This window comes from Phoca vitulina, unplaced genomic scaffold (assembly GCF_004348235.1).
Source record: "Phoca vitulina isolate PV1807 unplaced genomic scaffold, GSC_HSeal_1.0 scaffold20, whole genome shotgun sequence".
Classification (NCBI taxonomy): Eukaryota; Metazoa; Chordata; class Mammalia; order Carnivora; family Phocidae; genus Phoca; species Phoca vitulina.
Window position 1 is genome coordinate 11,697,179 of NW_022589723.1, and position 15,590 is coordinate 11,712,768.

Genomic DNA, 15,590 nt, shown 5'->3' on the forward strand with positions numbered 1-15,590 from the left:
GTTCTTTTCACAGCATCTCTGGAAGCTGATGGTGGAAGAATCAGATTTACTGGGTCAGCTGAAGGTAACAGCTTAGCTGTCTTTTAATTCTTAAAATGATGCTGGTGGGCAGTGACTTTATTCTCTAGGCTCTCCTGAAAGCATTGGTTGCCTGTACCCAGACTTCCAGAGTGGCCTCACATGTCCTCATCCAGGAGGGCAAACTCTCCCTAATATTACACGTGTACTATAGCATAAAGGTTTGGGTGTTTACTTTCTTTTGGGAGAACATACTTGTGTTGCCAATGAATAAATGACACTAAAGACATACCAGTTGTCCTGCCTTGAGGAGTTGCAAAGTATGCCCATGTGAAATGCCCAAAGCCTATATCCTTCTGTAGGCTGGGCTCACACTGATGAGATTAGAAACTTCATGTATAATGATGACAATGAGGAGCTCCTGGCCCTGCTAGATTACTGAATTATAAATTGAAATTCTTTCCGCAGATCATTAAAGACTTTTACCTTCTGGGACGTGGAGAACTGTTTCAGGCCTTCATTGACACAGCTCAACACATGTTAAAAACACCACCCACTGCAGTAACTGAACATGGTAATTGCCCTGTGGGCCTGAGAATTACCAGTTGACTGATGTTGTAGGGTGTTTCTCGATAGCTGCTGAACCATTCAGTCTGTTCCACGTAAGAGCAGCCTGGTGAGTTAGAGAGCAGTGTTTCCAAAGATGGAAGGCCCTTCAGGTGAGCTTGCACACTGAGGTCATTGGGAGTAGCCTCTTGATCCTTCCGGGAAGAGTGGGTATAAATCAGGTATTTTATCAGATTATAGTCCTACATTCCTCACGGGACATATCGCTACTTATTGCCACTTGTATTCGAATTCTTTAAGTTGTGAATGATGGAAACCTAACCTGAACTAACCTAGGTAGAAAAGGGGAATTTATTTGCTATTTTATCTGTAACTCCAGTGGGATAGGACTATAGCTGGACTTCAGAACAACTGAAACCAGGGACTTGAATATTGCTAGAATTCTCTTTCTTACTGTATCTTGTCTGTGCCTCTTCCATGCTCTCTCATGGCCTTCCAGTCCCATTTGGAAACATGGCCAGCAACAGTTTCCAGGAACCACCTCACAGTGTCTACTAGAGGAGCCAAATCCAGTCTCTCTGGTAGCAAATTTTAAAAGATTCCAAGAAAGGGTTTTCATTAGCCCTGTCCAGATCATATATATTCCCCCGCATCAAAGATGTCAGACATTAAGATACGCCTACTTCAGTAAAGGGTTCACCCATGACTAATGGGAATGATCACCATTCCCATTCAAACTACATGAGGAGAGGGCACCTGGGTGGCTCAGTCGGTTGGGTGTCTGCCTTTTGCTTGGGTCATGATCTCAGGGTCCTGGGATTGAGCCCTGCATCCAGCTCCCTGCCCAGTGGAGTCTGCTTCTCCCTCTCCCTCTGACCCTCCTCCCCGCTTGTGCTCTCTCTCTCTGTCTCAAATAAAATCTTTAAAACAAACAAGCAAAAACCAAACTACATGAGGAGAGTCAGGAAAGGATCAGAATCAAAAAAAGAAAATGGGGGGAAACAACAGGGTTACCTTTTTTCCTACTCTATAAAACAATAGATGGCCACTGTACTCACATAAGACTTTTCTCATTGCAGATATGAGAAAACCCAATTCAAACTCATGCAAAGGGGAAGAAAAATGTATTGATTCTGATAACTGAAAAGGTCAGAGGATGAAGGCTTTAGGCAAAGTCTGATCTGGTGGCTCACATGACGCCTTCAGGACTTTTTGTCATTCCATCTTTCACCTCTGCCTTCTTTCTCAGACAGGCCTGCTCCATATGGTAGCAAGACGGCCTCCAACCAAGCTCACATCCCACTAAGTCCCTGTTTATCTTAAAAAAAAAAAAAAAAGGCTCTACTCTGAATAGAGCCTCTGGATTGGCCTGGCTTGAGTCATGTTCATGTCCCTAAACAAAACAGTGTAACAAGGTAGAGTATTATATTCCATTTGAGCATGCCTGGGTCACTTGCCTACCCCTAGCATCAGGTGTTGTCAACCCCACTGAACCACTTGGATAATACTGGGAGGGATGATTCTCCAAGGAAAATTGGGTGCTATTATCAGCAAGAGAAGGAGAACTGCATGCGAGGCAGGCAAAAGCAGCCCATCTCCACGGCGTCCTATGGTTAGCGTCAGGCAGGCTGGAGCAGAAGTGGAAAGCCAGCAGCGTCTGGGCCTGTCATGTAGCCTAACGTTCTTGTCAGCCCACGTGCTCCTTCTTGCAGATGTGAATGTGGCCTTCCAGCAGTCCGCACACAAGGTCCTGCTGGACGATGACAACCTTCTCCCTCTGTTGCACTTGACGATTGAGTATCACGGAAAGGAGCATAAAGGTTTGCCATTCTTTCTTGCATCTTTCTGCTCCTACGGGTTCATCATCTGTCCTCCCGTCAGTGCTTCCGCCCACCTCCACAGAAACCGTATCATTTTGGACCTTAGAAGTCACCTTGTCTGGGGCCCTATTTTATATGGGAGGAAAGGGAAGTCCAGAGAGGCTAAGTGGGATGCTCAGGCCATGGTTTTGTTTTTGTTTTTGTTTTTGTCCTGCTGCTAGAATGGTCTCTTTTTATTTCCAGCCACCAGACTTTAAGGCTGAAAAAAATCAGAAAGACCTCCTAAGAGAATCTCACATAGACGTTCCTTGCCTTCTTCTGCAAGTCCCCTTTTTGTCGCCAATATGCTTCTGACACTGCAGGCTCGAGTGAGCACTCACCTCATGAATGTGACTCACCTTGTCAAAGCCCTGGTTCTAGATGAACCAAGTGTCTTTTCTCTTAACAGATGCTGCTCAGGGAAGAGAAGGGCCTTCTCGGGAAACTTCTCCCCGGGAAGCCCCTGCATCTGGCTGGGCAGCCCTAGGTCTCTCCTACAAAGTGCAGTGGCCACTGCACATTCTCTTCACCCCTGCTGTTCTGGAAAAGTGAGTATTTCTGAATTTCTCATTGGTAAATATGACTTGACTTCCAAGGGTAGAAATGATCAAGGGATAGAATTGGTGGGAGCAAGATAACCACGCAGCTGGTGGTGCACACAGTCTGTGAATCAGAGGCTGCAAACTCAGGGGCCTTCGTGGACTGGACAGAAAACCTTAGCAAGTGAAGCTGTGGACACGAGGCCATGGGGGGTGCTGGGTGCTGGGACGAACAGGAGGGTCAAACCCTCAAATCATCAGTGTGGTGGTGGTGGTTGTGTGCGTTTGTTGTTAAAAACGGTTTTATTTTTTAAGCACTCTCTATACCCAACGTGGGGCTTGAAATTACAACCCTGAGATCGAGAGTCACAGAGGCGCCCCTGTTGTCATTTTTTAAGTTGCGAAATCAGCAGTTTACAGCCTGCCAGTCTGTGGCCTCTGGAAGGTGCAGTCTTGGGCGCCACATGGAGAAGCTGGCTGTGGGTAATTCCATCAGACTAGCAAGTTTCCTCCCTAAAACTTTTGTAATCTTTTGTTGATCTACCTGGGAAGACTTTCTAAGCTCAAGTGTTTGCTGTGGACTTGAGCCACTGCAGAGAGATCACCTTCTTACCCAGGGAGAGGCGGTGGGGATGGCTAAGCTGGAGTGGAATACAGGAGCAGGACCAACGTGGTAAGAGGCTCTTGGATCAGCTTTGTTCTTTATCCTGAGAGCCTGCCAGGTGCTGTTGCTCGGCTCCGTCAGGACCTCATGTCCCCAAGCCAAGGAAGCAGAGCTCTAGGGGAAGGGAGGCTGGAGAAGCATGCTTGGCTAGTGGTTGCCTGTGGAATCCGTCCCCACACCATTTATGAATCTCTCAAATCCTGTGCTGGCCCCTGCCGTGGTTGGAGGACGGCAGCTGTTGTGCTCCGGCCAGAGGAATGGAGGAAAGGGAAATAAATGAACAAAAGGGCCTCTCTTCATCTCTCTGCTCCTGTTCACAATCCTCTCACCTTTTTGGGTAGAGCTTAGGGTATGAGAGCCTAGGCATGAACTGGAGAAGACGAGGCTGGTCGAGGGAGATTTCTGTGGCAGGTGTAGAGCCCACAGCCCACCTGAGGAGGCTGCACGGGCCTTGTCCTTGAGCCTTCACAGCTCCCAGTGTCCCACAGGCAAACATTTACATCCTCACCTGATACACTCTGAACACCCTTGAAGAAATCAATCTCAGATGTATTTTTTAAAACTTTTTATTATGAGAATTTCCAAATATAAACGAAAGTATGGACTATAATGATCCCCCACATATACATTATCCAGCTTCAGTAACCGTCAACATTATGCTGCTTGTTCCATCTCTTGTATTCGCTAGAGCCTTATTCAGCAAAGCCCAGGCATGTCCTTTCACTCCACTGCTGTGCAATTCGGAAAACGCATGTTTTTAATGTAATTACAATGCAGTATCACAGCCAATAAAATTAACAATAAGTCCTTATCTGATATCTGGTGCAGACTGAAATTTTCCCAGTTAGCCAAAAATGTCTTTTTATATTTCGGTTTGTTCAAATCAGAATCCAAACAAGGTATACTATTTTTACTATGTTGTTCCATTAGAAATAGATGATTTTAAAAACCAAATCAGATTGGTTTCTGCAAGTCTGCTTACAAACAAGTATATATCCAGTTCCACTAGGAATCAGCTGTTCTTCCCATGTGTGTTCTCAGCATGGGGCTCAGCATTAGGGAGCTAGCCCCTGAGCTTGCCATGAGGCAGGAGTTAGGGACCCTTCGATTGCGTTCTCTTCTTTAGGACAGAAAATCAGATTAACTGAAATCCTTGCTTCCTAACACATTCTTATTATTGGTCCGTGCAAGACCCTCCTTCCTTCTTACACATACACCATAAAACCACTTCCCAGCACAGAAACTGGAACACCGACAATAATGGTCTTTCCCAGTCTCACTCTCTTGGCTCCCCCAGCCCAAGGTCACCACTCTCCCACAGCCATGTTTTCTGTCCTTTTAATATTTAGTTTTATAACATTACATGTATTCCCTCAAAGTATGTTTTTTTTCTACTCGGTTGTTTTATTAAACATTATTTTATTATTGAGCCTTATTTAAAAAGTATATAAGGCTATATGTAATCTGAGATTTACCTTTTTTATTCAGAATCCTATTGCTAGGAGTCATCTTGGGTTGTGCAGCTGAAGCGCATTCATTTTGACAGCTATGTAGTATTCCACCATATAAATAAGCCACAGTAAATTCATCCATGGCTCTAGCCATTCTCCTTTCCTTCCTGCCTTTTGGGGGACGGGTGGCAGGCACAGAGTCCTACGGTGTGTCATGCAGGTGAGGTGGGGAGTGAAGTTGTATTCTTGAAGAGCCTGACGTTTCTGTCCCAGGTACAATGTTGTTTTCAAGTACTTACTGAGCGTGCGCCGGGTGCAGGCCGAGCTGCAGCACTGCTGGGCCCTCCAGATGCAGCGCAAGCACCTCAAGTCCAACCAGACTGACGCAGTCAAGTGGCGCCTAAGAAATCACATGGCATTCTTGGTGGATAACCTTCAGTACTACCTGCAGGTCTGGGCCGAGGGATGACTAGGAGGAAGGGGCATGAAGAGAAGTCTGGGAGGGTGGCAGGGTTTACTGAAGAGGGACTGCAGTCCTGCATTGGATGAAGTGTTGGGGGTTGAGAAAATTTACAGATTTTATCACCGGGCGGGGTTTCTTGGCAGCATTTTAGAGGAAAGTGGGAATAAATGGAAGGAGAATGAGGAGTTTGGGGTTCTTGTCAGCAATGCAGTATTTGATTCTTGTTGATTTGACCCTCATTTTTAGAGTTGGCTAGAATGTCTGGAATCTGTAGGACTTAACCAAGTCAGTCGGTGGAGGGGATGTGGCATGAGGCGGGGGGATCTGCCAGAACTTTGGAGGTCATTAGGCATTAGGCACATAACTTTCTACAAGGCTAAGCAACATAAGGGAGCCTTTGGTCAGCTTTAAAGTGGCTTGAATAGGAAGGAGAATTTCTCTTTCATACTGTCAGGCATCTTAATGTCCTCGAGTGCTTAGAATGTGCTAGGTCCTGAAAGTATTTGTGTGTCATTGCCCATCAGGTAGATGTGCTGGAGTCTCAGTTCTCACAGCTGCTGCATCAGATCAATTCTACCCGCGACTTTGAAAGCATCCGATTGGCTCACGACCACTTCCTTAGCAATTTGCTGGCTCAGTCCTTTATCTTGTTGAAACCTGTAAGTAGGGCTGTTGGTTTCCTCAGACTGCTTCTCCCCTGACTGTTCCCTTAGATCCCGAGTTGCCAGGATATGGAAATATCATTAAACAATTGCTCGATCTCCATTTTCAGACCTTTTTCACAACTTAAAGCAAAACTAAAAGGGAATGTTAAAAGGGAACTTAAATGTCTTTGAATTTCTGAAATATTGTATCCTAGGGATGTGGTGAGCAGCTATAGAAGAAAGAATATGTGCTGAACCCTCAAAGGAAAGGATTTAATTTAAAAAACCTTTCTGACACCACAGAAAGACTAACGAAAAGCATATATAGTACTTACTTTCTTAGCAATCTTTTGGATCAGGATCGACCAGTTGAGAGTTGTTTTCACAGAGAAGTGGAGTAGTGTCTCCCTCTCTGTGTATGTGTGTGTGTACATCTCCTTCAGGGGAATTCTTCTCAACCTTGGCTACACATGGGAATCACCTGGAAGCTTTAAAAAATCTGGGATCCCGAGCACTTAAATTAGAATCTCTGGAGTGAAACCCAGGCACTAGTGTTTTTTAAAGCTCACAACTGCTTGCCAATTCCAGAATAGAAAGCGGGAAGGTTGAAATGACCCCTCATAGTTTCTCTGATGATACAGGTTACATAGATTACCCTTCATCTCAGGTGTCAGCCAGCTGTTCTCCCTCAGTTCTGCCACACCACAAACACTACAGCCTTCTCTTTTGTTCCTATCCGGAGCTATGTGTGCTGCACTAAGGGAGAGCTGGTTACATAGATGCCACTCCCAAGGGCTCTTTCTGTGAACTGACAACACCAAAAGCCATTGTGACAGGCACACTATCCTCGTATGGCATGAGCACATCCTTGGGAAAAAGCAGAAGATCAGCGCAGGTGGTCACCATTAAATATTTATTGAGTGCTTACTGTATGCAAGGCACTGGGGATACAAAGAGGTATAAGTCATGGCTCTGCCCTTAAGGAGCTCACAATCTAGTTGGAGAAACAGAACATACATACATACATACATACACATCAGTAACAACACAGGTGGCCTGAACAGAGGCCAAGAGAACAGTACAGATAATAGAGAGAGAGAAGCAGGGGGATCACTAAAGGCTACACGGGGAAGGGAGTGCTCCACTGAGAAGGTGGAACGTGAACTGGCATTAAGGAGAGGATCCCGGGTATAGGGATCGACAGTGGAAGCAAAGCTCAGGGCAGGAGCACACTTGGTGGGTCCAAGAAATGATGACTGTTGTGATGTGGCTACAGTGGAAGTTTTGTGCAGGGGTAACTCAGAGAATGATAGCATCTTTGCCAGGAAGGGAAGAGTTTGGTTTACACTTGTTGCATTTTGAGGGGCCGGCAGGACTGACACGTGACATTGTCTCTCCTGAGGTCAAAGAATGGGAATAAGGTAGCTCTGTTTTCCCAAATCTTTAATTTCATACATGTATCTTCCTTCTTTTCCTAATACCAACTGTTTCCTGGGTAGGTGTTTCACTGCCTGAACGAAATTCTAGATCTCTGTCACAGCTTTTGCTCGCTGGTCAGTCAGAACCTGGGCCCACTGGATGAACGTGGGGCTGCCCAGCTGAGCATCCTGGTGAAGGTGAGTCTGCCTGGCTGTTGGCAGTATGCAGCCCTGTCCAAAGGGTAGAGGTGGTTTTGCCAATGGGGAATCATGATCTTTCCCTCTGCGTCAATAAAGCATTTCCCCAATACATAATGTACACACAGAAATAACAAGATACAAAGATCAGTTCATTTTGAAGCAGATAGTTATGTGCCATCTCAGCATTCAAAAATAGTTCAGCCGTGAATAGTTTCTTCAGCCCACAGACATGCATTGGCTTTTTTCTCACATTCTCCTAGCCAACCTCCTTCCTTTCTTGAGCGAACTCTGTTTCACTGGGATTGTAATTATCTGACTCGAACAAAAACACGCAGGCTCTCCCCGGCCCCAGTATAAAACAGAATATATTAATTTGAAAGCAGATGCTAACTTCCTACTGAGAATGGGAGTGTACTTCCACAGAAAAAGTCATGCTATCTGTGGACTCGGTACTAAGAAGACCTTTTAGGAGCTAAGAGAAGCAAGGCTGTGGGAAGGCCAGCTGGTGCTGTAGAATTTTGAGCAAGAGTTTTTCAAGGAGCTCCCCCCTCCCGCCTCACTCCACATGGACAGTTGGTGAGTCTGAGAGGAATGACAGCCCGACTCCTCTCTGCAGGGCTTTAGCCGCCAGTCTTCACTGCTATTCAAGATTCTCTCCAGTGTTCGGAACCATCAGATCAACTCAGATTTGGCTCAACTACTCTTACGACTAGATTATAACAAATATTACACCCAGGCTGGCGGAACTCTGGGCAGGTAGGAACCAGCCTTGGGGAAGTCTGTGGAGAGAGAGAGAGAGAGAGAGTGTGTGTATGTGTGTGTGGGTGTGTGTGTCTGTCTGTCTTTTTTAACAAGTTATAATTCCAGAGCTGGGAGACGTTAGCCACTGTCTCATCCAAATGGCCTCATTTTATAAACAAGGAAACTAATTAAAGCTCAGAGACATAAAGGGGTGTGTTTGATCTTTATTAATTTTAATGAAGCTTATTTTCTAATAAAAGCCACTGTCATAGTAAAATACTAAAACTCCTGATGCTGAGATGGATTTTTAGTTCTCAGCTGGGCTGGAAGAAAGAACTGGGAAGCGGAGTGGCTGTGGTTGGTTCCCAGGTCTGACATTAACTAGCTCTGCGGCCTCAGGCACCCTGCCGCCCTCGCCCCCAGCCACGCCAGGGAGAGGTGATCGCCCCTTCTAATTCTTAGCTTTTTAATCCAGTAGATTCAGTGGTGGTTGGCTTTTCTCAGAGGTCTCTTCTATTTTTAAAAAGCACTTTATTGTTCTTTCTCTCTCTCAGATGTCCTCAAGCAGATATTTCCTAAGTGATTTTAGCAAAAGAGTCAAAGAAAATTGAATTTTAGAAGATGACATTATGTAGATCACAGGCTGCCCTGATTCCTCTTTCTTTGAAGAAAATCTTGGGAAAGCATATTTGATGAGGCTCTTTTTTTTCTTTTATAGTTTCGGGATGTGAAAATACCTGGTTCACAAATCAATAGTCTCTCACCACGTTCCCAAATCTGACAGAAGATTCAAAACAGCCCACTCTCCAGCCACTCAACAAATGCCTGCAGCCTACTGAGGGCCCTACCTTTTCCTCCTAGAAGCTACTACTACTGAACATTCGTGGGTACAAATCCTTCCCCATGTGGAACGGTCTGCCCCGCCGTAGGGGAGCTCTTGCCTCACCCACCACGGAGGGCACGTGGTGACCCTGCAAGACCCACTACATGGAGGACATCTGTTGGACACAACCATTTGCTGAGCACCTACGAGGTGCCTAGGTACTGTTCAAGCTGCGAGAGACAGCAGTAAGTAGTAACTTCCAATTATTTCAGACTGGAAAATAGGGCAATTCTAGCTATGGACAATGTATTTAAAGTGTTACTACTATTTTAACAACAAAGAAAAGGGGTCCTTAAGAAAAAGCCTGAGGTCAAATTCTTAGATTTCAAATATTGAAAACTACGAGTCTAATTATCCCCTTTTGGAAGAACCACAGGAATTAAGGTTCCCTTGATCTGGCCCAACCATTACTGTAATTATTAATGTTCATCTTGGTATGAACCAAAATAAATGTTTATTGAACTCCCTCTATACGAAAAAAGAATGCAGCATTCCGGCTTCAGTCTGTAGCCAGTGACTCTGGTCCTTATCTCTGTGACAGAATATCCTCTACCACACACTGCGTCCTGTTTCCTACAATTGTGTGAAGGTGACCCCTTCCACTGCTGTCTATGGAGAAGTTAGTTAGCAAACTATGGCCTGCCACCCGTTTTTGTGAATAAAAAGTTTTATTGGAACCCAGCCACACTCATTTACCTATTGTCTATGGTTGCTTTCATGCTATCAGGGCAAAGGTATTTGTGACACATCAAATGGTCCAGAAAGCCTAAAATATTTACTGATTGGCAAGAAAAACTTTTTAACTCCTGCTTCAGAGAATGAGAGGACATCAACAGGGATGCTGCTAGGGGTAGAGAAGGAATAGCTTCTAGTAACCGTGACAGCAATAATAGTTATAAAATTGGACCTCTGGCCAGAGCTTCTAACATTTCCAGGTGTTGTCCCTGTGTTTCTCGTGTTTATCCTTGCAGAAAGTCATCCCATCAGGCTTACAGTCGCTGCCCTTTCACAGCAATTGGGGCTTTTTCCTTTTTAGTTCTCAGAGTACAGTACCCACAGGTCAGCTGAACTCTAAAAAGATTTTTTTTAATTAATTGCCAGGAAGTGCCCCATTCCATTGAACTTTTGCTACATCTATTGATCTGGGCCTACTGTAAAATCGGGTTTTTGGAAGTATCAAATTTTAGACAGCCCAGGATAACCTTTTGACAAAGATGCCACAGAAAATTTTAAAATTCACTTATTGTTATTTTCCTTGGCTAGCTGTCCTCCTACAAGCCTATTGGAAACCGCAGAGAAGGTACTATGTTTGTCTTGCTGTTTGTTCTGCAATTAAGTTCAAAGAAATGGATGAAGAAATCCCAGTTATTACAACCAAAGAGATTCAACATTTATTTTATCATAAAAGTCCATCAAATAAAACTATATACAAGATCCATGCAAGGAGTCCAGTTACACACAAGACACATTTAAAACCTGGTTAAAACACAATCTCCACAACAGCAGGGAATAAAATCATTAAGATCAAGTATCCTTAGTGAGAAACATAATCATGTTTATATTTTGGATGCTGCTTGAATCCAATTCTCTCCCCAACAATGAGGCACTGGATCACCCACTCTTGTGACACCACAGGCAGCTGCAAAGCTTCAGCACACTTCAGCACCGAGGCTGGGCATGAGGGATCCGTCACCACCACGTCAAATACCCCTAACGCAATATCTGCAGGAAGCAGGGGAAGGTGAGGGAGGAGAGGAGACTCAATTTAGCCTTCCATTAAAAAAGATGTGCTTCCTAGCCAGTATGTCACATTGTGCCCAAACTGAAGCCTTTTATGTCAGTGTTACTGATCACAACCAAAAATGAAAAGTTATAATCACTATATGCTAACCTTATAGATATGTTTATAAATACACCACTGGACACCAGTAGAAGCATCAACAGCCCAGTGCCTCACTCCTAGTGGCTCACCTCTTGAAGGTGGTACCTTTCTTTTAGAAACATGGAAAACGTCAACCAATCAGACTGCAAGGCCTAACACCTACAGGTCTAAGGACATCCTTGGAGCAGTAACACCACACACACTTTCCAGGTACCTTTGTTATGGGCACTTGAATGGTGCTGCTTCACGGAGGCTGCCCCCCCAGTCATGAGGATCTCAGACCAGAGCTCCAGGAAGTTCTGCTGTTGGTCTGACACCAAGAGTACCTTCAGATTGTGGAAAGGGTTTTCACGGGGTTGCCTACGAAGGAGTCAGAGACACAGCACCTTGGAATTGGAAAAGACCTTAGCATGACAGATTACATCCAACAAGAGCCCCTCTGCAAAGGGACTTGGGCACATGAGAATGTTTTCCAAAGCCTTGCATTAGGGCACCACTCCCCTTCTCTCCTGTGAATCATGTCTATTCTCTGGGATCCTAGCCTTCTAATTCAGCCGTTCTGCTGTCCAGGTCCGTCCTGGGACTGAGAATAAAATGCCTTGCTTAAAACTTAGTCCCTTAACCTTAGAGGTCAAGACTACCAAACCTACATGGAAATCCTCACACATTTTCAAAAAGGTCCTTAACCAGGATACCTCAGGGACATAAACTAGATGAACTGCTGAAATGAACTCACTCAAATTCTCTAATTTATCCTATGACGATTCTAGTTTCTAGAAATACTCTCACCTAGATTCTCCCCTCCAAAAGCTTGCTGTCTTCCTGCCTACCATCCTAGATGGGTTCTCAAATACTCACCAATCCAGAATTCTTTGCTCCTCAAGGCTGTACCCAGCAGGCAGCAAATAATTGCGGTAATTCTGGAGTTGGTTGGCATGGCAACTATCATGGACCCAGACATGAGACACACAAGGAATCCCACTGGCAAGGCACAGGAAATACTTCCGGGTTCGACAGTGCTGATCCGCAATTAGGAGACACTGGTAGGCTGTATTACACTGGAAGAAAAGGAACAGAACCAATGGGGCTGGTGACTTCTGTAGAAAGCCCCTGAAGAGCAGCCCTGAGTCGCAGGGAATAGATCTAAACACTTCCAAATACTACCCAAAATGGGGTTGAGCCTATCCTTCTGCCCAACACTTCCTTTCTCAATGAAAGGCCCGAGTGACTTCCCTAGATACTCTCCCTGCCTCAACTGCAGGTTTTTCTGGGGGCCTGAACCTCAAGAGACAACCCAATCGCAGGTATTCAACCTTCCAGGCTGAGAATCAGCACACTGTAATAGGGATTTCTATTAAACACAAATTTGAATCTGCTTTTGTCCCAGAAACAGAACCACAGCCTTTAACAAACAAGGGTTCTAATTTCTCTTCCTTACACACAAGTAAAAATTCTATCTCATGCAAAACCTTGTAGCAGTTTCCCAGTGCCTGAACTGTCCACCTGGTGTACCCAACCTCCCCGTCCCCTCCCTGTCAGGCTCTTCTCACCCCTGCCCCTCCAGGAAGCGACACAGAGAAACTCCTCACCTGGGCTTCATTGAAGTCTTCAAGAATATAGCCAGCTCCTGCTCGAAGCTGGGATTCTGTATACTGCTTGTTGAAAGGAGGAATTTCTAAAAATTCTATTTAAAAAAACAGACAACCAAGATCATAATTAGTAGTTGGTTTCTTATTCGCTACTTTAAGCCTGCTTCTTACTGCCTCCTTTTACACTCCCCCCGCTATCTCTATAGCACTATATCCCAAAGACAGATCAAAGGTTTTCCCATGGGTCAGAAAGAGCTCTGTCATGAGGATTACAAAATGCTGCCAAAAGAAGGGACAAGAGCAGAAGGGGTGGGGAAGATGAGAAATGGGGTGGGTCCTAGACCTAAAAACGTCAAAGGTTTCTGTACTGAGTCATGGGACTGTTAACAGGGATGGACACACAACCAGTTCCCGTGGTGAGGTATTCCAATTTGAGGAACCCTTACCATCAGGACGCTGTCCCTTAGGTCTACCCTCAATCTCTCCTGCAAACTACGCCCATTTCCTCTAATTCTGCCAGCTTGTGGAGACGAAGAATAGCTGATTAAGCACTTTTTCTAACAAAGCCTTCAAACTCCCCCTTAATCAGCATTTTTACCCCCTATACACTAAAACTTTGAAGAACCAGAATGCTCAAAGTAAGTAGGGTTTCTAAAATGTAACTGATTAAGTGAAGGTTAGCCAGAAAAATCCTATTTCAACCTTTTTATTGAAAACTATCTACCTTTGATGATCTTGAAGTACCTCAGGACACTGAACATCAATGACTGCATTACAGTCTTGAGGGTGAAGTAGAAGTTATGAGAGATGAGGCTGAAGCTGTAATGACCCTAGGCAATTAGAAATTGCTTCTTTTGACCAAATATCTGCTCCTCTCATATATAAATAACACATTAAAAAAAGAAAAGAAAAAAGCAAGACATTAGAGATTTTAGTTAATTAGGACTTCTGAGAAATTAAGTTCTAATGAACTTATCACAAATAAAAAACCCAACCAATTTCATAGGAGTTCAGTGCCAGGACCACTCCCCATCCCCCTCATGCCCAGTGGTAAACGCCGGCAGAGCAGACCCCTGGCAGAGAGGCCAGCCCTGTGGTGCCCTCCCTGCCTGCTGGAGCTGCCTGGAAGTGCAGGGTGCCCCACACTCAGGCCTCCACACCTCCGGGTAGGTCTGACTGGCAAGCCCATTCACCTTCATTGCTCTTCTCTTGACCAAGCATCCTCCATGTTCCTCTTAAAATGAGACTCACACTGGAAACTCTAAATGGTTGTAAAAAACTCAGAATATAGCAGGACTATTTCTCAGCCTTGTCACCACATCCTGTTGATCCATCTCAATATACCTCGTCACAATTTTCAGTACCAACACTCTACTGCTGAGTTACTGCCAAGGCCTCGCATGGTCCTTTTTCCCAAAACTTCAATGTTATACCTGCTTAATCCAGGTCTGTTTCTAGTCCTGACCTATTTAGATTTTAATCCCCAGTTATATTTCCTTGCATCTGTGTAATCAAAATATTACCCCACCTAGGCAGTAGTCCACTCCTCTACTTTTTCTCATTTTGGATTTTTCTTTTTTGCAGCTTATGAGTGGCCCTGCCCCACCAGAGGCTAACATGAACAGGTTTTTAATTCCATCATCTAAATCAAGGACAAAGGTACTAAATGAACCCAACTGTAGAGTCAAATCCCCATGGCTGATAGGTCCCTGATGGTATGCCTCCCAACAATACCAGATGCCATATTCTTAATTCATTTATTTAATAAATAGGTCTCATTAAATGGATTCAAATATTTTATGAGCTCCTGATCTAAAGTAACATCTAAGAATTCCCATTTTTCTTTAAAACTGTTAATACTCTGTTAGAAGATTGTTTTAGTAAAAATGTCTTCAGGCTTCTTGAGATTGAGGGACATTGAATGTGCCAAAAATATCAAAAATATTGGTACTGTTGGGCAATGTCCAGTGATAAAGGAGCAACATAAAACAGACATGTTCACTATAACCACATTTTCCACAAGAAACCTGGAAATCGGGGCACCTGGGTGGCTCATTCGGTTAAGCATCTGCCTTTGGCTCAGGTCACGATCCCAGGGTCCTGGGATCCAGCCCTGCATCAGGCTCCCTGCTTAGCCTTGCCTCTCCCCTCTGTCTGCTGCTCCCCCTGCTTGTGCGCTCTCTGTCAAATAAATAAAATCTTTAAAAAATGAAAGAAAGAAACCTGGAAATCTCCCTAAAAAATGCCCAATTTCCTCTCATTTAGACAAGGCCTACCTCCCCTCACTTTTTGGTTACAAGGTTGAGATTAAAAACATTTGATATATCAGCAATGGAGGGAATTTTTATGAGCTGAGTTTATTAATCTCACACAGGGTCACGGATTTTTAAGGAACTGGACCATCTGTATCTCATACCAAAGCTGGCTTTCTTGACCATGCTGTACCAACCCACAAATAAAACATCTACAGAACTGCCTTATGAAGTCCTGGTCTAGTGAAGGGCTAGGAGTGTGCTGGAGAATAAGGAAGGTCCAGAGTCTAGCAATACTGTAAAAGCAAAAGAAAACAAGACCACAAACACTGTTTTGATGCCACAGCACATTTCACACAATCCTCAAGGGACTCATTATGATCAAAGTGAAACTACACTCTTGGCTAGGAAACTCTTCA

General features: G+C 44.5%; 2 protein-coding genes across 7 annotated transcripts in view; one reads left to right on the top strand and one right to left on the bottom strand.

Annotated features, from left to right (window-relative positions):
• The window catches only part of TUBGCP4 (tubulin gamma complex associated protein 4), a 36,231-nt gene extending 25,446 nt beyond the window's left edge, over positions 1-10,785 (top strand). For 2 of the 3 annotated variants that reach the window (XM_032417268.1, XM_032417270.1), the window contains 9 exons: positions 14-64; positions 487-592; positions 2,298-2,405; positions 2,854-2,992; positions 5,372-5,549; positions 6,086-6,220; positions 7,705-7,821; positions 8,441-8,580; positions 9,284-10,718. In XM_032417268.1, the coding sequence (XP_032273159.1) occupies positions 14-64; positions 487-592; positions 2,298-2,405; positions 2,854-2,992; positions 5,372-5,549; positions 6,086-6,220; positions 7,705-7,821; positions 8,441-8,580; positions 9,284-9,296 (987 nt within the window). In that variant the 3' untranslated portion in view covers positions 9,297-10,718. Of the gene's footprint in view, positions 1-13; positions 65-486; positions 593-2,297; positions 2,406-2,853; positions 2,993-5,371; positions 5,550-6,085; positions 6,221-7,704; positions 7,822-8,440; positions 8,581-9,283 lie in introns of all 3 variants that reach the window. The other variant, XR_004301011.1, reaches the window with a different exon arrangement.
• Positions 10,786-10,813: 28 nt separating this feature from the next.
• The window catches only part of TP53BP1 (tumor protein p53 binding protein 1), a 95,103-nt gene continuing 90,326 nt past the window's right edge, over positions 10,814-15,590 (bottom strand). For 3 of the 4 annotated variants that reach the window (XM_032417249.1, XM_032417250.1, XM_032417248.1), the window contains 4 exons: positions 12,920-13,014; positions 12,189-12,388; positions 11,545-11,690; positions 10,814-11,170 (listed from right to left, as the gene is read on the bottom strand). In XM_032417249.1, the coding sequence (XP_032273140.1) occupies positions 10,983-11,170; positions 11,545-11,690; positions 12,189-12,388; positions 12,920-13,014 (629 nt within the window). In that variant the 3' untranslated portion in view covers positions 10,814-10,982. Of the gene's footprint in view, positions 11,171-11,544; positions 11,691-12,188; positions 12,389-12,919; positions 13,015-13,054; positions 13,786-15,590 lie in introns of those variants that run through there. The other variant, XM_032417251.1, reaches the window with a different exon arrangement.